We start from the raw sequence: 17,441 nt of genomic DNA on the forward strand, positions 1-17,441 counted from the left end.
AACCCAATTGCTGGGTTTGTCCCTATTTTACCCAGCACTGGGTTGTATTTAACCCAGCATTTTTTAGAGTGTACAAACTGCATAAAAAACTTACATTTATACAAATGTAACAATATATTATTTAATTAGTTTACAATTTCATTTGAGGTAAAAACAAACCTGTCCTGCTCCTTTTTTTATTTTCCCAGCAGTTCTCTTTTAATATTTGTTAGTCTTTATGTTTATACAGTGTTAAAAAGTCTATTTAACATCAGAAAGATGTCAACTTATTACCTAAAATACTTACTTATAAAACATGACACAAAACAATGACTGTAAATTTCACGAAAATAAAAATTCATTTTTAATATAAACTTTTAATAAATTAAATTAATAATAATTGTGAGGTGACTTTGTAATATTAAATGTAATTTTCTTTCTTAAGTAAATGTATCTTGTTGTAAGGTTATTTTATTTATTTATTTTTATTTTTGTGCAATGACTGTAAATTTCACGAAAATAAAAATTCATTTTTAATATAAACTTTTAATAAATTAAATTAATAATAATAATAATTGTGAGGTGACTTTGTAATATTAAATGTAATTTTCTTTCTTAAGTAAATGTATCTTGTTGTAAGGTTATTTTATTTATTTATTTTTATTTTTGTGCGGTGTATCCGGTCCTGTGCTGGAGAAAAGTCAAGTCACCTGAGTGTCCTGAGAAAAAATGATCTGTGACCTTCTGCAGAGAGACTCACCGTGAAGCCGATGCCCACAGTAGCAGAGAAGGATCCTTGGAGGAATTTTCCCTGGTCAAACTGCGCTAACAGAGACGTCTTCCCCACTCCACTGTCTCCAACTAGTATGGTCTGCAACAGACAGACACGAACAGATGCACAATCAGATGGAGGGTCAAATGAAGATAAAGGTATTGTGACACTTGTGTGCTTGTCAGATGTTAGTAGATCAGAGTTAATGTGATTCTCTACTCCTGCGGTTCCTCTGTTAGGACACCTGTGTGAACTTGAGGAGAACTGATTTCATACTTCCACTACAATCACCAAAACAACAGAGAATTAAAAGACACTGAGCACAAATGACGACGAAAAGTTAGTGAAGAGAAAACATCCTGCAGCATTTGAACACAGATGCCACTTAGTTTGCTATTATGCTGTCTATACACTCTAAAAAATGCTGGGTTGTTTCAACCCAATGTTGGGTCAAATACGGACTAACCCAACTGTTAGGTTAAAAAGCTAATTTAAAAATTTAACCATAATTTAACCCAACAGTTGGGTTAGTCCATATTTGACCCAACATTGGGTTGAAACAACCCAGCATTTTTTAGAGTGTAGGCTGAATTCACATTGCCACAACAAACTCCAACAAACATGGTTGCTGGATTTTGCTGGATCAGTGTGTTGGTATAAAAAAGTTCCTAGAAAAAAGAAATTCATACAGGTTTGGAACAACTTGAGGGCGAGTAAATTTCATTTTTGGGTAAACGATCCCTTTAACATTACATGTATTCTGTAAAAAATATAGAACATTGGATACAGCAAAACAAAATTCTCAAAGCATGTGCTAAAAATACAGTGTAAAGTACATGCATAACATGAACAAACATTCAGACAAGTGACAAACCCAGGGAATAATTAAATGTCTTAATTTCCCCTTCGCTGCATTCTCAAATCTACATAGCGTGATATCTGTCGCGCAGCTGAACTGTGATGAATAAATGAGCCTGAGCTTTAGTACGGCAGAGATGATCATAGCTAAAGTCGTAAAGGCAGATTAGTCACTTTCATGTCGACACCTGCTACTGGCGTCAACAAGAATTAGTTTAGGGGGACAGCTTTCTCATCAAGAGATCAGTCAAGGTGTTTGTTAATGGTGCTGTTCGCAAAGGCAGGCATCACTATCCATGTTGCAAAAAACAGCATATGCTGGTTAGGTATGTTTTGAAGCATGGCAGCTGATTCAAGCTGGTTCTTAGTTGGTCCTGAGCTGGTTATAAGCTGCTTAAACCATGCTTCAAAACATACCCAACCCGCATATCCTCTTTTTTTTTCAACAGAGATTGCTAGACTGTTGCCCATATTTGGGGTTTTAACTGCAGCTTGTTGGTCAAATGTACGGCTGGCTTATAATAAAATGGGTGAAAACATTCCCTAGACTTCTAAAATGGACCTTGTCATATTCACAGACAGAATATGATGGAGTGCTAGTGATTTGAGGGTGGGCTCTTTTGACTTTTGGCACCTAGAAATGCAATATGCGTAAAACAGTCCTTAAGCCCTAAACACACTGCACCATTTTAGTAATCCTATAAGATCATTGCATGTCACACTGTGCGACATGGATCTAATAAACTTGGTTACGACGTGTGTAGACTGTACGATGATGACACCTGTTGACACGTACGCTACGACGCACGTTCCTATAGAAGAATAAAACGTCATCAGCATGCCCTAGTAGTAAACAAAAAGCATGATAAATCACACTTTAGCAGTTGTATTTTTTTATGTGTGCTGAAAATAGTGGAAGCGGCGAAAGAGGAAGAGCTTGAGGGAAGCAGTTTTATGTTTTAGCACTATGCCGCGTTGATTTCATGTCGCATTTTTATTGGTTGGTCAGTAAACGTGGATCGTACCAGCAAACACACTGTGCGACGATCACGCTTTATCGTAGGCTATCTTTGGTCGCAAGATCGTGACAACGGCCGTCTTTGAACCTCTCTCACAGGACCACCGATTAGGAGCCATGATCACAGAAATCGCCACGATTGTTTCATGATGCCAATCTTTCGTCAGGGACAGTCGAAAATCGTGCAGTGTGATTAGAGCTTTACACATTAGAAACTGTACAGCAACATCCTTCCCAGAACACTATTGTAAGTTGAGTTAGGCAACAACCCCAAAAATGCTACAATCAGTGTCACAACATGGCAAGAAAGAAGACACTGTACACATTAGCAAGCTCACTGCAGACAACCAGAATAAACCAGCAACACCATATCAACCAACTAAACTCTTCTCAGCTTAGTAACTACATATAAATAGTCTAGCAACCATCTAGAAATGCCCAAGCTAAATTTAGAGAACCTTAACATCTGCATAGCAAATACCTGTCAACTATCCAGCACAACTTAGCAACCAAATGCTTTAACAACCAACAACAGAAAGAGAGAAAAAAAACTCTTGGCAACCACATAACACCCTAGCAAATGCATAGCAGCATATTAAAAAACACATGTAACACTTTTACAATTGCATAGCAATAACTAAACATAAACAACACATAAAGCTGAACTAGCAACCACCTAGAATACTCTGGTAACCACCTAGAAATGACCTAGCAACATTTGGAACACCTTAAGATCTGCAACGCCCAGCAATCACCCACTCATTGCAACCGCCTAGAAATGCTTTAGCAACCAACCCAAACAATCAGTGCTGGGTAGATTACTTACAAATTGTAGTCCATTACTGATTCCGTTTGACTTTCTTTGCACGTTTCGCTTTGCAAACACTGGGTCGATACTTCCACCTATGTCACACGTGACCGTTCCTGTGTGACTAGTCAATGCGTGAGGTCGAGCTAGTGCAAGATGAGCATTTGTGGTTAAAATGTATATACATTTTTTTTTTTTTTTAGAAAATGACAGATCGTTTCGGTAGATAAGACCATTATTCCTCAGCTGGGATCATGTAGAGAATGTTTTTTTCAAAAACCTTAATTTCTTTTTGACTAAAGAAAGAAAGACATGAACATCTTGGATGACATGGGGGTGAGTAAATTATCAGGAATTTTTTATTCTGGAAGTGAACTAATCCTTTAAATAGGACAGTCTTGTAATATATTGATATGAAAATACAAAGAGACATTTTTTTTAATTCATTGTATATTCCATTCAAAAAAGTAACTGTAGTCTGATTATGAGTATTTTAAAATGTAATAGAATCTAATTATATGTAATGTTTGGTTATGTAATCCAGATTACATGTAATCAGCATTGCCTACAAACTACCTAGAAACACCCTAACATCTATTCAGTACACCCCAGTAATCGCATAGAAGCACATTAAAAACACTCTGAACAGCTTTACAACTGCAATGACAATAAAACCACTCTGAGCAACCTAGCAACCACTTTGAAAAGCCCTAGCAACCGCCCAGACCACTCAAGCATTGTGATTGTGAGTTTTCACACTCATCTTGAGAAGTGCCGCTCCTCATTAGCACTGAACAGAGTTCAGCACTGACTGATATGAAAACACCCCCTATTTCTATTTCAGTCTCACACTTGGCCCTTTTGAAAGCTTCATGTCCTGTGGCACAGGGCAGCGCACCTGCGGGGACCGAGAGGACGTGGGTGTCATCCAGCTCTGGTTGCCATGGTTATCACATCCGGCCGAGCGTCTGGCCAGAGGCTGCAAAAGCACACACGGCTCATTTATGACATTTATCAGCTGGAGGGCAGATGGGTGGTTGTGCTCCGCTTGGTTTAATCTAGTGTCTTACTATGTTGCCCTGTGTTTTAATGAAATCCAGCACTCCTCCGGTCCCTGCAGTGAGTACATGCCCCAGGTTCAGTCTCGGACGCTCCTGAGAGGACATTTGGTGGCCCTTCCTGTGGTGAAAACATTGTGCAATTCTGAGTTTGCTACACACAGATGAGTGGGCTAGACAAACCACCTGTAGAAACACACTTCTTTCTCTCTATATGCACCAGACACTTTCTTATAAACACTCTAAGTTACAAGGACTTAATAAGATAAAACAAATGTTTACTTTAGGTTTACTTTACGTCTAGTGTTGTATGTTTATATTTATGTTTATTTATGTAGCACCGTGGCACAACATTTCGTTCCACTGTATGTCCACACATGTAGCAGAAAGACAATAAAGCTTGACTTGACTTCAACCCAGATAGCACATGTACATCTGGAAGATGTCTGTTAAAGATAGCTTGATCTGCTGTGTACAAACATCTAAAAGACATCTTTAAGATGTCAGTTTTACATACATTCTAAATCATAAACATCTTAAAGACATCTAATAAACGTCTATTTGACAAATGATAGGAAATGTCCAATAAACGTCTTGATAGCAAATACCTGTCAACTATCCAGCACAACTTAGCAACCAAATGCTTTAACAACCAACAACAGAAAGAGAGAAAAAAAACTCTTGGCAACCACATAACACCCTAGCAAATGCATAGCAGCATATTAAAAAACACATGTAACACTTTTACAATTGCATAGCAATAACTAAACATAAACAACACATAAAGCTGAACTAGCAACCACCTAGAATACTCTGGTAACCACCTAGAAATGACCTAGCAACATTTGGAACACCTTAAGATCTGCAACGCCCAGCAATCACCCACTCATTGCAACCGCCTAGAAATGCTTTAGCAACCAACCCAAACAATCAGTGCTGGGTAGATTACTTACAAATTGTAGTCCATTACTGATTCCGTTTGACTTTCTTTGCACGTTTCGCTTTGCAAACACTGGGTCGATACTTCCACCTATGTCACACGTGACCGTTCCTGTGTGACTAGTCAATGCGTGAGGTCGAGCTAGTGCAAGATGAGCATTTGTGGTTAAAATGTATATACATTTTTTTTTTTTTTTAGAAAATGACAGATCGTTTCGGTAGATAAGACCATTATTCCTCAGCTGGGATCATGTAGAGAATGTTTTTTTCAAAAACCTTAATTTCTTTTTGACTAAAGAAAGAAAGACATGAACATCTTGGATGACATGGGGGTGAGTAAATTATCAGGAATTTTTTATTCTGGAAGTGAACTAATCCTTTAAATAGGACAGTCTTGTAATATATTGATATGAAAATACAAAGAGACATTTTTTTTAATTCATTGTATATTCCATTCAAAAAAGTAACTGTAGTCTGATTATGAGTATTTTAAAATGTAATAGAATCTAATTATATGTAATGTTTGGTTATGTAATCCAGATTACATGTAATCAGCATTGCCTACAAACTACCTAGAAACACCCTAACATCTATTCAGTACACCCCAGTAATCGCATAGAAGCACATTAAAAACACTCTGAACAGCTTTACAACTGCAATGACAATAAAACCACTCTGAGCAACCTAGCAACCACTTTGAAAAGCCCTAGCAACCGCCCAGACCACTCAAGCATTGTGATTGTGAGTTTTCACACTCATCTTGAGAAGTGCCGCTCCTCATTAGCACTGAACAGAGTTCAGCACTGACTGATATGAAAACACCCCCTATTTCTATTTCAGTCTCACACTTGGCCCTTTTGAAAGCTTCATGTCCTGTGGCACAGGGCAGCGCACCTGCGGGGACCGAGAGGACGTGGGTGTCATCCAGCTCTGGTTGCCATGGTTATCACATCCGGCCGAGCGTCTGGCCAGAGGCTGCAAAAGCACACACGGCTCATTTATGACATTTATCAGCTGGAGGGCAGATGGGTGGTTGTGCTCCGCTTGGTTTAATCTAGTGTCTTACTATGTTGCCCTGTGTTTTAATGAAATCCAGCACTCCTCCGGTCCCTGCAGTGAGTACATGCCCCAGGTTCAGTCTCGGACGCTCCTGAGAGGACATTTGGTGGCCCTTCCTGTGGTGAAAACATTGTGCAATTCTGAGTTTGCTACACACAGATGAGTGGGCTAGACAAACCACCTGTAGAAACACACTTCTTTCTCTCTATATGCACCAGACACTTTCTTATAAACACTCTAAGTTACAAGGACTTAATAAGATAAAACAAATGTTTACTTTAGGTTTACTTTACGTCTAGTGTTGTATGTTTATATTTATGTTTATTTATGTAGCACCGTGGCACAACATTTCGTTCCACTGTATGTCCACACATGTAGCAGAAAGACAATAAAGCTTGACTTGACTTCAACCCAGATAGCACATGTACATCTGGAAGATGTCTGTTAAAGATAGCTTGATCTGCTGTGTACAAACATCTAAAAGACATCTTTAAGATGTCAGTTTTACATACATTCTAAATCATAAACATCTTAAAGACATCTAATAAACGTCTATTTGACAAATGATAGGAAATGTCCAATAAACGTCTTGCAGATGTCAAATAGACGTCTCCGTGATTTATGTCCCCACCCCCCTTTTAGTTACTGTTGCTATGTCCTCTCTGACTCCATACATCATGTTTTCTGGTAGTGAAAAATACATTGCGGAGCAAAGAGGAAACTGACAACACGCTGACAGACAAGACAGATCAGGTTACGTTAGGTATAAAAAAGGTCTCAACTTTAAAATTTTGTCATTTTTTTAAGAAATTCAAACAGTAAATACCATTTTGTGGCTCTTTAATGTGTCGTGACAGATCGCTGTAGCGCCTCAGTTTTTCATGTTTACTTAAAGCACAAAATAAATATGAGTGAACATCAGAAGGTATTTCAACCCATGAAAGACGTCAACACACACCATTTTTCAAGTTTAAAGGTGCTCTCAGCAATATTTGAAAAATGCTTTTGAACACAGGTTCGGACCGAGCTCCAAAACACACTTGCTGCCAATCAGCAGTAAGGGGCGTGTCTAGTCATGATAGTGAGAATATTAGCAGATTGACTATAGATAGAGAGCGGGTGACCGTGATTTCACCAAGTACAACATGTTCCTGGATCAACATCCTTGTTAATCCTGGAACAACATTCCAATTAACCAATCAGAATTGAGGGATAACTTTTCAGGAAATATCTTTTGTAGGGTTATGATCAGGGTTAGGTGCTTCTACACCCTTGGTAATCAGCTATCACTTCACGCTGATTTTAGGAATAAATTATGGGTAGGGTTAGGTTTAGGGGTAGGGATTAGGTTTAGTCTATATTTTTAGACAGTAATGTTGATCCAGGAACATGTCTTACTTGGCAAAATCACGGCGACCATAGAGATAAAAAAGGAAAATATCAGAGAAACAAAACATTAAAAAGAAGGGTTACCATCAGGCAAGAGGTAGGACCCGCATAAATATCGGAGCTGCTTTCCAGTGGTGGAGAGAACTCAAGGAGCGGGAAGGCCTGGAATCAGACCAAATCAGGTTGCTTTGTTTCTTCTTGATAGGTGAGTAATGTTGATTTTGTTTCATGTTGCTTTGTTTCACACAACTTGATACCTTCGGCCGGTAGGCATAGCAGATTCCGCCATCGTCGTTGCTGGGGTTGTGTACTTATGTGTGGGGTGAAGATATCAAAATAGGGGCGAGGTTAGGGATTTTGAGTTCAACTTGGTGTGAGAGTTCCCACAGCGGGTTGGGTGGGGGACTTATGTGCTTAATCTGTCAGCAGAGTTTTGTCTGACCTAGTAGTTAATGTCATGATGGTACTGTGTTTTTATCATAAAATTATGTAAAATAACTCTTGCAGTGCTGAAAACTTTTTACCACACCAAGAATAGCAATGTACAGTGAAAGAATCGCAATATATATTTTTCTCCCATTCGAAAATGAATTTCCGCATTCATGAGGGTGTTATATCTTTCCTGAAACGTTGTTGCTTGTATAGGGTATATGGCCGTTAGCAGCACGAAAAACAAAACTTTTATTCAAATTCTGAACCGATTATAACCTTCTTAGCCTAGAAAATGTGCAAATAGTCCTTGCTTTATAATCATTAAAAAGGTGTCACTTTACTTCAGTTCATCAGGATCTCACAAAGTTCCTTTATAATCAAAGAACGTCTCAGGTTACGTATGTAACCATGGTTCCCTGAGAAGGGAACGAGACACTGTGTCCTCTAGAGGTCGCTATGGGGAACGCCTTCAGCGAGACCGGTGTCTGAAGCATACATCTAAATATGACAATGATATTGGCCGGCAACAGCCTATGATGTCATTACCGGCACAACCACAGTATAAAAGGGCACCAGGAGAACACGTCATCTGCTTCTTCGTCTGAAGCTTACGTCCGAAGCATGGTGAGGAGACTAGAGGACGCAGTGTCTCGTTCCCTTCTCAGGGAACCATGGTTACATACGTAACCTGAGACGTTCCCTTCCAAGGGAACTTCGAACCGCATCCTCTAGAAGTCGCTATGGGGAATGGTATACCCACGCTGCCATGCTGAGGGGAGTGTATGCCAATACTAATGCGAGCACCAAGTAACAGCTCAACCAAGTCAAAGAAGCTGCCCATAGAACGTTTTGATGGCTGTCAGAGACATAACCCCCTACAGCCAAAGGCCTGAGCTGTGCACTAAAAAACTTACCTGTAAGAGCTGGCTTGTATAAAGCCCGAGCCCAGGGCAAAGCTCAAGGCTTGGAATCAAAAATGAAAAGGATTCCTCTAAGGGGATAAGGCGGAGTACCAGGGCTGACAAACCCATATCCTGGCCTGTCACACAGAGACTTCCTCCTGCTCTAAGAACGAGCTGCCCGATGATCTCAAGATACCCAGGGGACTTAGTAGCAACACCTTGTCTACAAAGTGTGTATGCGGAGAGTGGGGCCCAAGGTAAAAACCTGGGCCAGAGCCAACTCAGAGAAAGGGGACGAGGCCAGCATCGCGTCACCCTTACCATAAAGGGTTTTTAAAAAGGTGCACAAAGGCTAGCGTGCACACCAACCATGAATATGGCATGTGCACTTACCATAGATATGGATTTAGAAATACCGTTACTAAAAAGCCCCAGAAACCACGGTGAGCCAGGATCTGATGTGACTGAGACTGCTCAGAAGTAGCAGGGTATTCAGCCTAGCGCCTGTGAATCTGAAAAAAGGCGTGGGAACCACATGCTCCCAGGCATCCCTCAAGTGAAGGGGAGTACCACCATGCTCAACCTAATAGGGAGGCAGAAATGGCCAAGCAACCTATAAGGCTATAATACAGACGCTTAGGAGGGAGCGGCGTGCTCATAGAAATCCCTTAGGAAAAGGAGAGCACTACCAAGCTCAACCATACCGGTATCATCAGAGATACATCAGAAGAGTGAGGCCCAGGTAAGGATCCGGGGCCTGAATCAACTCAGAGAAAGGGGACGAGGCAGCATCACATCACCCTTACCATAAAGGATTTTAGAAAGGTGCGCAAAGGCCCAGCATGTACACCTACCATGATTATGGAATTTAAAGAAGTGCACAGAGATCTAGCGTGTGCACTTATCATGAAAATGTATTAGACTAGGATCCAAAGCAGAGAACTCACCAACCGATATGGGAGCTGTAATTTATACGATAGGAACAACCTGCCATAAAGGCAAAAGATAGCCTAACTACCCAATATTACTGCTATATGGAGCTCCAGAGAGTGCAGGGCTCGACTCTCAGGAATGGGAGAGACACACAGACGCTCAATTGGGAGCAATGTGCTCATAAGCGACCCTCGAAAAAGAGGGGAGCACTGCCAGGCTCAACCATAAAAGCAGCCAAGCAGGAAGGGGAAAAGAGTCTACCAACCAGACAAGGCTGCTCATTGGAGCTCCGTAGAGCGGAGGATTCAACTACAGGAGAACTCAGATGCTCAGTTGAAAGCAGCATGCTCAAAGATGACCCCCAAGCATGAGGGGAGCACTGCTAGGCTCATCTCCAAGAGTAGATTAACAGGAGGCAGAAAGGGACTAACGACCTGCTAGCTACTCAACGAAGCTCCAAGAGCTCACAGAACAGGAGGAAACCACAAACTACTCAATTGGGATTGGCGCTCAAACGGGAGTGCCGGGCTCATAGAGGACCTTCTACACCGGAGGGGAACACTGCCAAGATCAACCATAAGAGCAGCTCAACCAAAAAGGCAGAACAAGCCTATCATTCTGATATGGCTACTCCATTGAGCCCTGAAGAACATAGGCCTCAACCACAGCTGCTCCAGGGAACTCCAGAAAGGGGAGAACTCACTCATCAAACAAGAGGAGAACTCAGACACTACATTGGGAGCGGTATCCGAGGGGAGCATACATACAACCAAAGAAAGGCAGCCCAGGGAGACCAAGAGGCCTAACAACCTGGAGGCTCCACCTAGAGCACTAGAGGGGCAGATGGCCCAACTCTCAATATGAGAGACTAGCAAAGTCAGAAATGGCGGTACAAACCCCCAGGAGCAAGATTCTTGACTCTCCGCAGAGAGGAGAAACAGATGTTCCATTCAGATTGGAATGACCCTCCCGCAGTGAGGGGAGCACCATTCTCAGAATGCAGATAGAGACTTAAATGCTCCAATAGGGAGAGCTGCAGGCTCCCACCATAGAAATGATTGACCAAGGAAGCCACAGAAAGGCTTAGCTACTTGGTGTGATCATCTGTGGATTTACGGGAGCAGCCCAGCTCAGTTCTAATGACGTTCCCAGTTCTCAGTTCTCAGTTCTCCCCTCAGGGCAAGACCGAGCAGCCCAGGGAGCACATCAGGAGACAGTGCCTCCAAAATAAGCTCAACCTGGGAGAAAAAACCCTCAAAGGCCCGCAGATCCTGAGGTTGCAGTGCCATACTGGGGACATGATGACCAAGGAGGCTTCTCGGGGAAGCCTAACGACTCGGAGTCGGAGTCCATCAGGCACGGGGTTGACAGGCTGTCAGGATCCTGCCAGTCAGCATAAGTGATGCATCCTCAGCGAGGCTTGCTGGAAGAGGAAAATAAATGCTTCCATCTAGGAACGAAAATAGTATAACATAGATGTTAGAAAAGGAATCTCAGCAGAGACCGAGATGTTGCAACAACACAGGACAGGAGGCGCTGCAGTAAAAAGCTAATCAGATAATTATACAACTAGGAACAGTAAAAGAAGACATGGATCATACTCACCTACCATGGCTCCCACGCCTGTCTCTTCCGGACCTTCAGTAGGTAGTTCTATGAGACATAGAAACTAACCGGAACATCATAGGTCCAGCCAGAGGCTGTAATGCTCAGTTCTCAGTTCCGCATGGAGGTTCTTGACCCCGATTAGGGGAGAAAAGGGTTAACAGGGGAATTGGGAGAGGAAGACGAGGGTAGATGTAAATAACCTAAGAGGGAGGTTTGCCCTGGTCCAGACGAGAGTGTTGGGAACGGCCTCGTCTGGATTACCTCCCTAAGGTCTTGCCTCTGACCCTTCGACTCGCGCCATCTTCTAGACCTGCCCGCAGGCGGAGGAGGGGCACAAGTCGTGACACTAGCCTTCTGGACCTGTCTCTGGTCCTTAGACCGAGATGGGCCAGGACCCCTTTGTTTGGGCTGAGACCTGGGCCTTCGTGGAATGAAGGACTTGAAAGCAGCTGAGCGCACCTTCGCCTCCTTAAATTTCTCGACAACCGTCTCAACGGAAGTGCCGAAAAGTTCAGAAGGAGAAACTGGTGCATCAAGGAGAAAGCCCCTCTCTTTCTTCCTGATGTCAGCCAGGTTCACCCACAGATGTCTCTCCATTACCAACATAGCCGCCATAGATCTGCCTATGGCAGTAGCGGTCTGTTTGGCGGCACGGAGAGCGAGATCTGTAGTGTGTCGTAGCTCAGCCACTTCATCAGGGGAAAGACCCTGACCTTTATCTAGGTCTTTCAGCAGGTTGGCCTGGTAGGCTTTCAAAATTGCCATGGAATGCAATGAAGCCGCAAACTAACCGGAACATCATAGGTCCAGCCAGAGGCTGTAATGCTCAGTTCTCAGTTCCGCATGGAGGTTCTTGACCCCGATTAGGGGAGAAAAGGGTTAACAGGGGAATTGGGAGAGGAAGACGAGGGTAGATGTAAATAACCTAAGAGGGAGGTTTGCCCTGGTCCAGACGAGAGTGTTGGGAACGCCTCGTCTGGATTACCTCCCTAAGGTCTTGCCTCTGACCCTTCAACTCGCGCCATCTTCTAGACCTGCCCGCAGGCGGAGGAGGGGCACAAGTCGTGACACTAGCCTTCTGGACCTGTCTCTGGTCCTTAGACCGAGATGGGCCAGGACCCCTTTGTTTGGGCTGAGACCTGGGCCTTCGTGGAATGAAGGACTTGAAAGCAGCTGAGCGCACCTTCGCCTCCTTAAATTTCTCGACAACCGTCTCAACGGAAGTGCCGAAAAGTTCAGAAGGAGAAACTGGCGCATCAAGGAGAAAGCCCCTCTCTTTCTTCCTGATGTCAGCCAGGTTCACCCACAGATGTCTCTCCGTTACCAACATAGCCGCCATAGATCTGCCTATGGCAGTAGCGGTCTGTTTGGCGGCACGGAGAGCGAGATCTGTAGTGTGTCGTAGCTCAGCCACTTCATCAGGGGAAAGACCCTGACCTTTATCTAGGTCTTTCAGCAGGTTGGCCTGGTAGGCTTTCAAAATTGCCATGGAATGCAATGAAGCCGCAGCCTGACCTGCTGCTGCGTAAGCCTTGCAATTCAGACGAGATGTTACTTGAAGGGGTCTGGATGGCAAGGAGGGAGCCCTAAGAGAAGATGTTTCTCCCATAGCAAGATAGCAGGCTATTGTCTCTTCAATGGGAGGCACCCTCTCTTTCGCACATCCCTTCGGCTGGGAGCCAGCAGAGCATTAGCCGCTGGATCAGATTACGTCAGAGAAATAGCGTCGTCCTCCAGCAGCTCACTCTTGTCCGAGACTCACGAATGAGAAAGGGAAAGCCCCTTCTTCAATTCATCGGCCAAGTCCACCTGAGAACCCCATGAGCTCAGTTTCCTCCATGCCTCAGCAGCGGCGGGTCCTGAGCCCTGAGGAACCGAAGGCTGTCCCTCTTTGCTCGAAAAGAGGGCCAAACAAGAGCAGAGCTTTCTCATGGGAAAAAGCTCACAATGAACGCATACCGCCCCCTTAAGGATGTCACGCACGTGCTCCTCGTCCCAAACAAACGACGCAAAGATCGTGTGTGTCATCGGGTGTCAAATAATGCAGACACGGATCCACACACTTCTTAAACGCCTTGCTAGTGCTTGCCATATTAGTAACAAAAAGAACCACGTTCTTACCAGTATGCACTTCAAACAAACAGTCTTTGAAGACAAAGAAGAGGATGACACGTTCTCCCGGCGCCCTTTTATACTGTGGTCGTGCCGGTAATGACGTCATAGGCTGTCGCCGGCCAGTATCATTTTCGTGTTTAGATGTGATTAGCTACATTGCTCAGCACTATGAAAACACGTTGTAAATAGAATCTTTTGACGCTTTCCAGAGCGCAAACACAAATGCATACAGGAGCCTTTACCAAATCTGTTTCGCCAATATCCTATAATTACAGTTTTAACTGAGGGCACTTTTGACTGCTTGAGAAAATTGATGTGTGGTGTGTGAGGGTGAGAAAAGTGTCAATTGCGTGTGTCTCACGCTGAATGTGTGAGAGTTGGCAGCCCTGGGCGAGGTCCTGTTGGGGTATGGGTTTGTTTGTTTTGGTGCTTTCAAATGTCAATATCGTCTGGCAAAATTCGCATAGTGCACCTTTAAATCCACAGACGGTAATCTACTCTCCTGTCTGATTTGTTTGTCGGACAAAATGGCGGATTCGGCAATATGATTGGGTATGATTGGGATTGACCTGTCAATCAAACTCCCTGCGAAGGGTCAATTGAGAGGTATTTGATGATCATTTGAGACAGTTTAGATGATGATATGAATATATGTTTATTCTTCTGAGTTTCATGAAATAATCAAATGCATTGAGTCACATAGCAATGCTTTGCACTGCTGAACAAACAAATACCTGTGGGATGATTTTAGGAGATGAATCGTGTCGAACACGGAGCCCTCAGGCTATCAAACTCTATTACTATTTCATACAAATCTCATCCATCTTTGATATTCCTTAAATCCCTCATCACTTATTCAGCTATCAAATGCTTGATTAACTAAGAACACAACGGAACAAACCGCATGAGGCACGTGACGGGGACATGGAATGCCATTACCATGGCAACACATGCATTTACACTGCCAAAGCACTATAGTCTCTCCTTCAGTCCATAGCGCTGAGATACTTCACTATTACAATTTAACACAGCCTAAAAGCTTGAAATATGAGTGTACCTCCTGGACTTATCAAAAACATCACATATGCATTTCCTATTATAATGCAAAAATAAAATACAATTGCTTTGACCAGGACATGTTAGCAAGTTTTATTCACCCAAATGTTAACCTTAGTTTAAATATCGGCCTCAAGATCATATCAACATATATATTTAATTTTTGCTTATCAAAATACTGTTTTCCTCTAAACGAATACTGAATGCTATTTAATATTTTTTTATTTATATTATCCAATATAATACACAGAAATAAACAGCACTATAATTTTTTCTAAATATTTTATTATGCTATGCTGTAAAAATACAGCTATAAGGATGTTGTTGCAGCATATTTGTTATATTTTATATTTAGTTGACTAGACAGAACCAAATCTATCTCTATCTCTATCTAGTCTTATTGAGAAAGTTTTGCCATGTATCATTTCAATAATACAAAACAGAAAAACAGAGACACGGATTCACTCAGAGGAGCTGATGTGCTTCACAACTCATGTTTCTTTAATAAACTCATTTCTTGTCATCCTTCCTCACTACATCCACTTACTTTTTGAAAAGTACTTTAAAAATGTAAATGACAATGATTGAAATCAGCTTGATTCTAGGTCTTTGCCTAAATTAAAAATCAGCCCCTGTGTCTCTGATATTCTTGTCTTTAAATACAGTTCGGATCTCTCCTTTGGTATTTTGTGTCTGTTTTATCGCACACCTAGTGAAAATCATGTCTGTTTGCTTAGAAAAGTCATAACACACCTCTCATAAACATAGCTGTAAGATTTTACCCTCCTAGATAAAAAACAGACAAAGCTAGTTAAGATGGTTTCTTAACTCGATGTTTGCAGCACTGTAAGTACAGTAAGGAATATTTCCTGTAGGCCTGGTTATGATCTCACATTTAAAGCACCTTTTTTCAAGCATGAGTCAATATACAACACAACCTCAACCACCTCTCTGAATGAATATAACACCTCAACCTCTGTGGACCAAAGGTGGGTGTGTAATTGATGCAGCCATGTACATTATTGTACTGGATTATCCCTACAGCTCTCTGGCACTGACTGTAAGACTGGTGGGTGTGTGATTTCCTGTACAAGAGCCACAATCACAGCTGATTAGCTTTTAGAAAATAGAAACTAGCAGAACAGACACAAAAAGACAGTCAGAGATGGATGGACGGACAAACGGAGGGACAGACAGACGGACGGACGGACAGACAATAGATAGATAGATAGAGATAGATGGAGAGACAGATAGATAGAAAATAGAAACTAGCAGAACAGACACAAAAAGACAGCCAGAGAGATGGATGGACGGACAAACGGAGGGACAGACAGACAGATAGATAGACGGATGGATGGATGGACGAAAAGACAGATAGATAGAAACTAGCAGAACAGACACAAAAAGACAGTCGGATGGATGGATGGATGGAGAGACAGATAGATAGAAAATAGAAACTAGCAGAACAGACACAAAAAGACAGTCAGAGATGGATGGACGGACAAACGGAGGGACAGACAGAGACAGACAGATAGATAGATAGATAGATAGATAGATAGATAGATAGACGGACAGAATGATAGATGCATGGATAGACGGAGAGACAGATAGATAGAAAATAGAAACTAGCAGAACAGACACAAAAAGACAGTCAGAGAGATGGATGGACGGACAAACGGACAGACAGACAGACATACGGACGGACGGACGGATGGACGGACGGACGGACGGCCGAAAAGACAGACAGATAGAAAACAGAAACTCACAAAAAGACAGTCAGAGATGGATGGACGGACAAACAGGGACAGACAGACAGACAGACACAGACAGACAGACAGACAGACAGACAGACAGACAGATAGACAGATAGATAGATAGATAGATAGATAGATAGATAGATAGATAGATAGATAGATAGATAGATAGATAGATAGATAGAACGATAGATGCATGGATAGATGGATAGACAGATAGATAGAAAATAGAAATTAGCAGAACAGACACAAAAAGACAGTTAGAGAGACAGACGGACGGACGGACGAATGGAGGGACAGACAGACAGATAGATGGATGGATAGATAGACAGACAGGATGGTGGTGGTCACCTTATGCATGAGCTCCTCATTGTATGTGAGGAGGAGTGTGCTGCTGGACAGTGTGTGTCCGTCCTCGGTGTCCACTGGAGAGGAGCCGTAAGCGCTGTCAGGATAAGCAGGCTCTCCCTGCTCCACCAGCTCCAGATCTGAAGTGTTCTCCATCATCAGCTCCATGTGTGAGGTGCTTCTCAACAGCAGATCTTTGACAGTCATTGAGACTTTTCCTCGCTGACTCACTCGTCTCAGAGATGTCACGGCGTCTCTAACCTAGTCTTGTCTCTGATGTGCAATGATGGCTCATGCCAGAGATTCTTATAACCTAATGAAGTTTACACTATTAAATATTTAACAGTAGTGCTTCCTGTGGCGTGTAGTACAGGACATATTCATGATGATAGCAGTGTACACAACAGTGCTCA

The 17,441-nt window shown here is 42.5% G+C and overlaps 1 protein-coding gene across 1 annotated transcript; it reads right to left on the minus strand.

Annotated features, from left to right (window-relative positions):
• Positions 1-685: 685 nt before the first annotated feature.
• LOC107548694 (ras-related protein Rab-26-like) lies at positions 686-17,235 on the minus strand. Its single transcript, XM_016229482.1, has 2 exons — positions 17,032-17,235; positions 686-850 (listed from the first exon to the last, which is right to left on the minus strand). Exons 1-2 carry the CDS (start codon positions 17,233-17,235, stop codon positions 686-688), a joined length of 369 nt encoding a protein of 122 aa, XP_016084968.1.
• Positions 17,236-17,441: the final 206 nt, after the last annotated feature.

This window comes from Sinocyclocheilus grahami, unplaced genomic scaffold (genome assembly GCF_001515645.1).
Source record: "Sinocyclocheilus grahami isolate Dianchi unplaced genomic scaffold, SAMN03320097.WGS_v1.1 scaffold353.1, whole genome shotgun sequence".
In the NCBI taxonomy this organism is placed as follows: domain Eukaryota; kingdom Metazoa; phylum Chordata; class Actinopteri; order Cypriniformes; family Cyprinidae; genus Sinocyclocheilus; species Sinocyclocheilus grahami.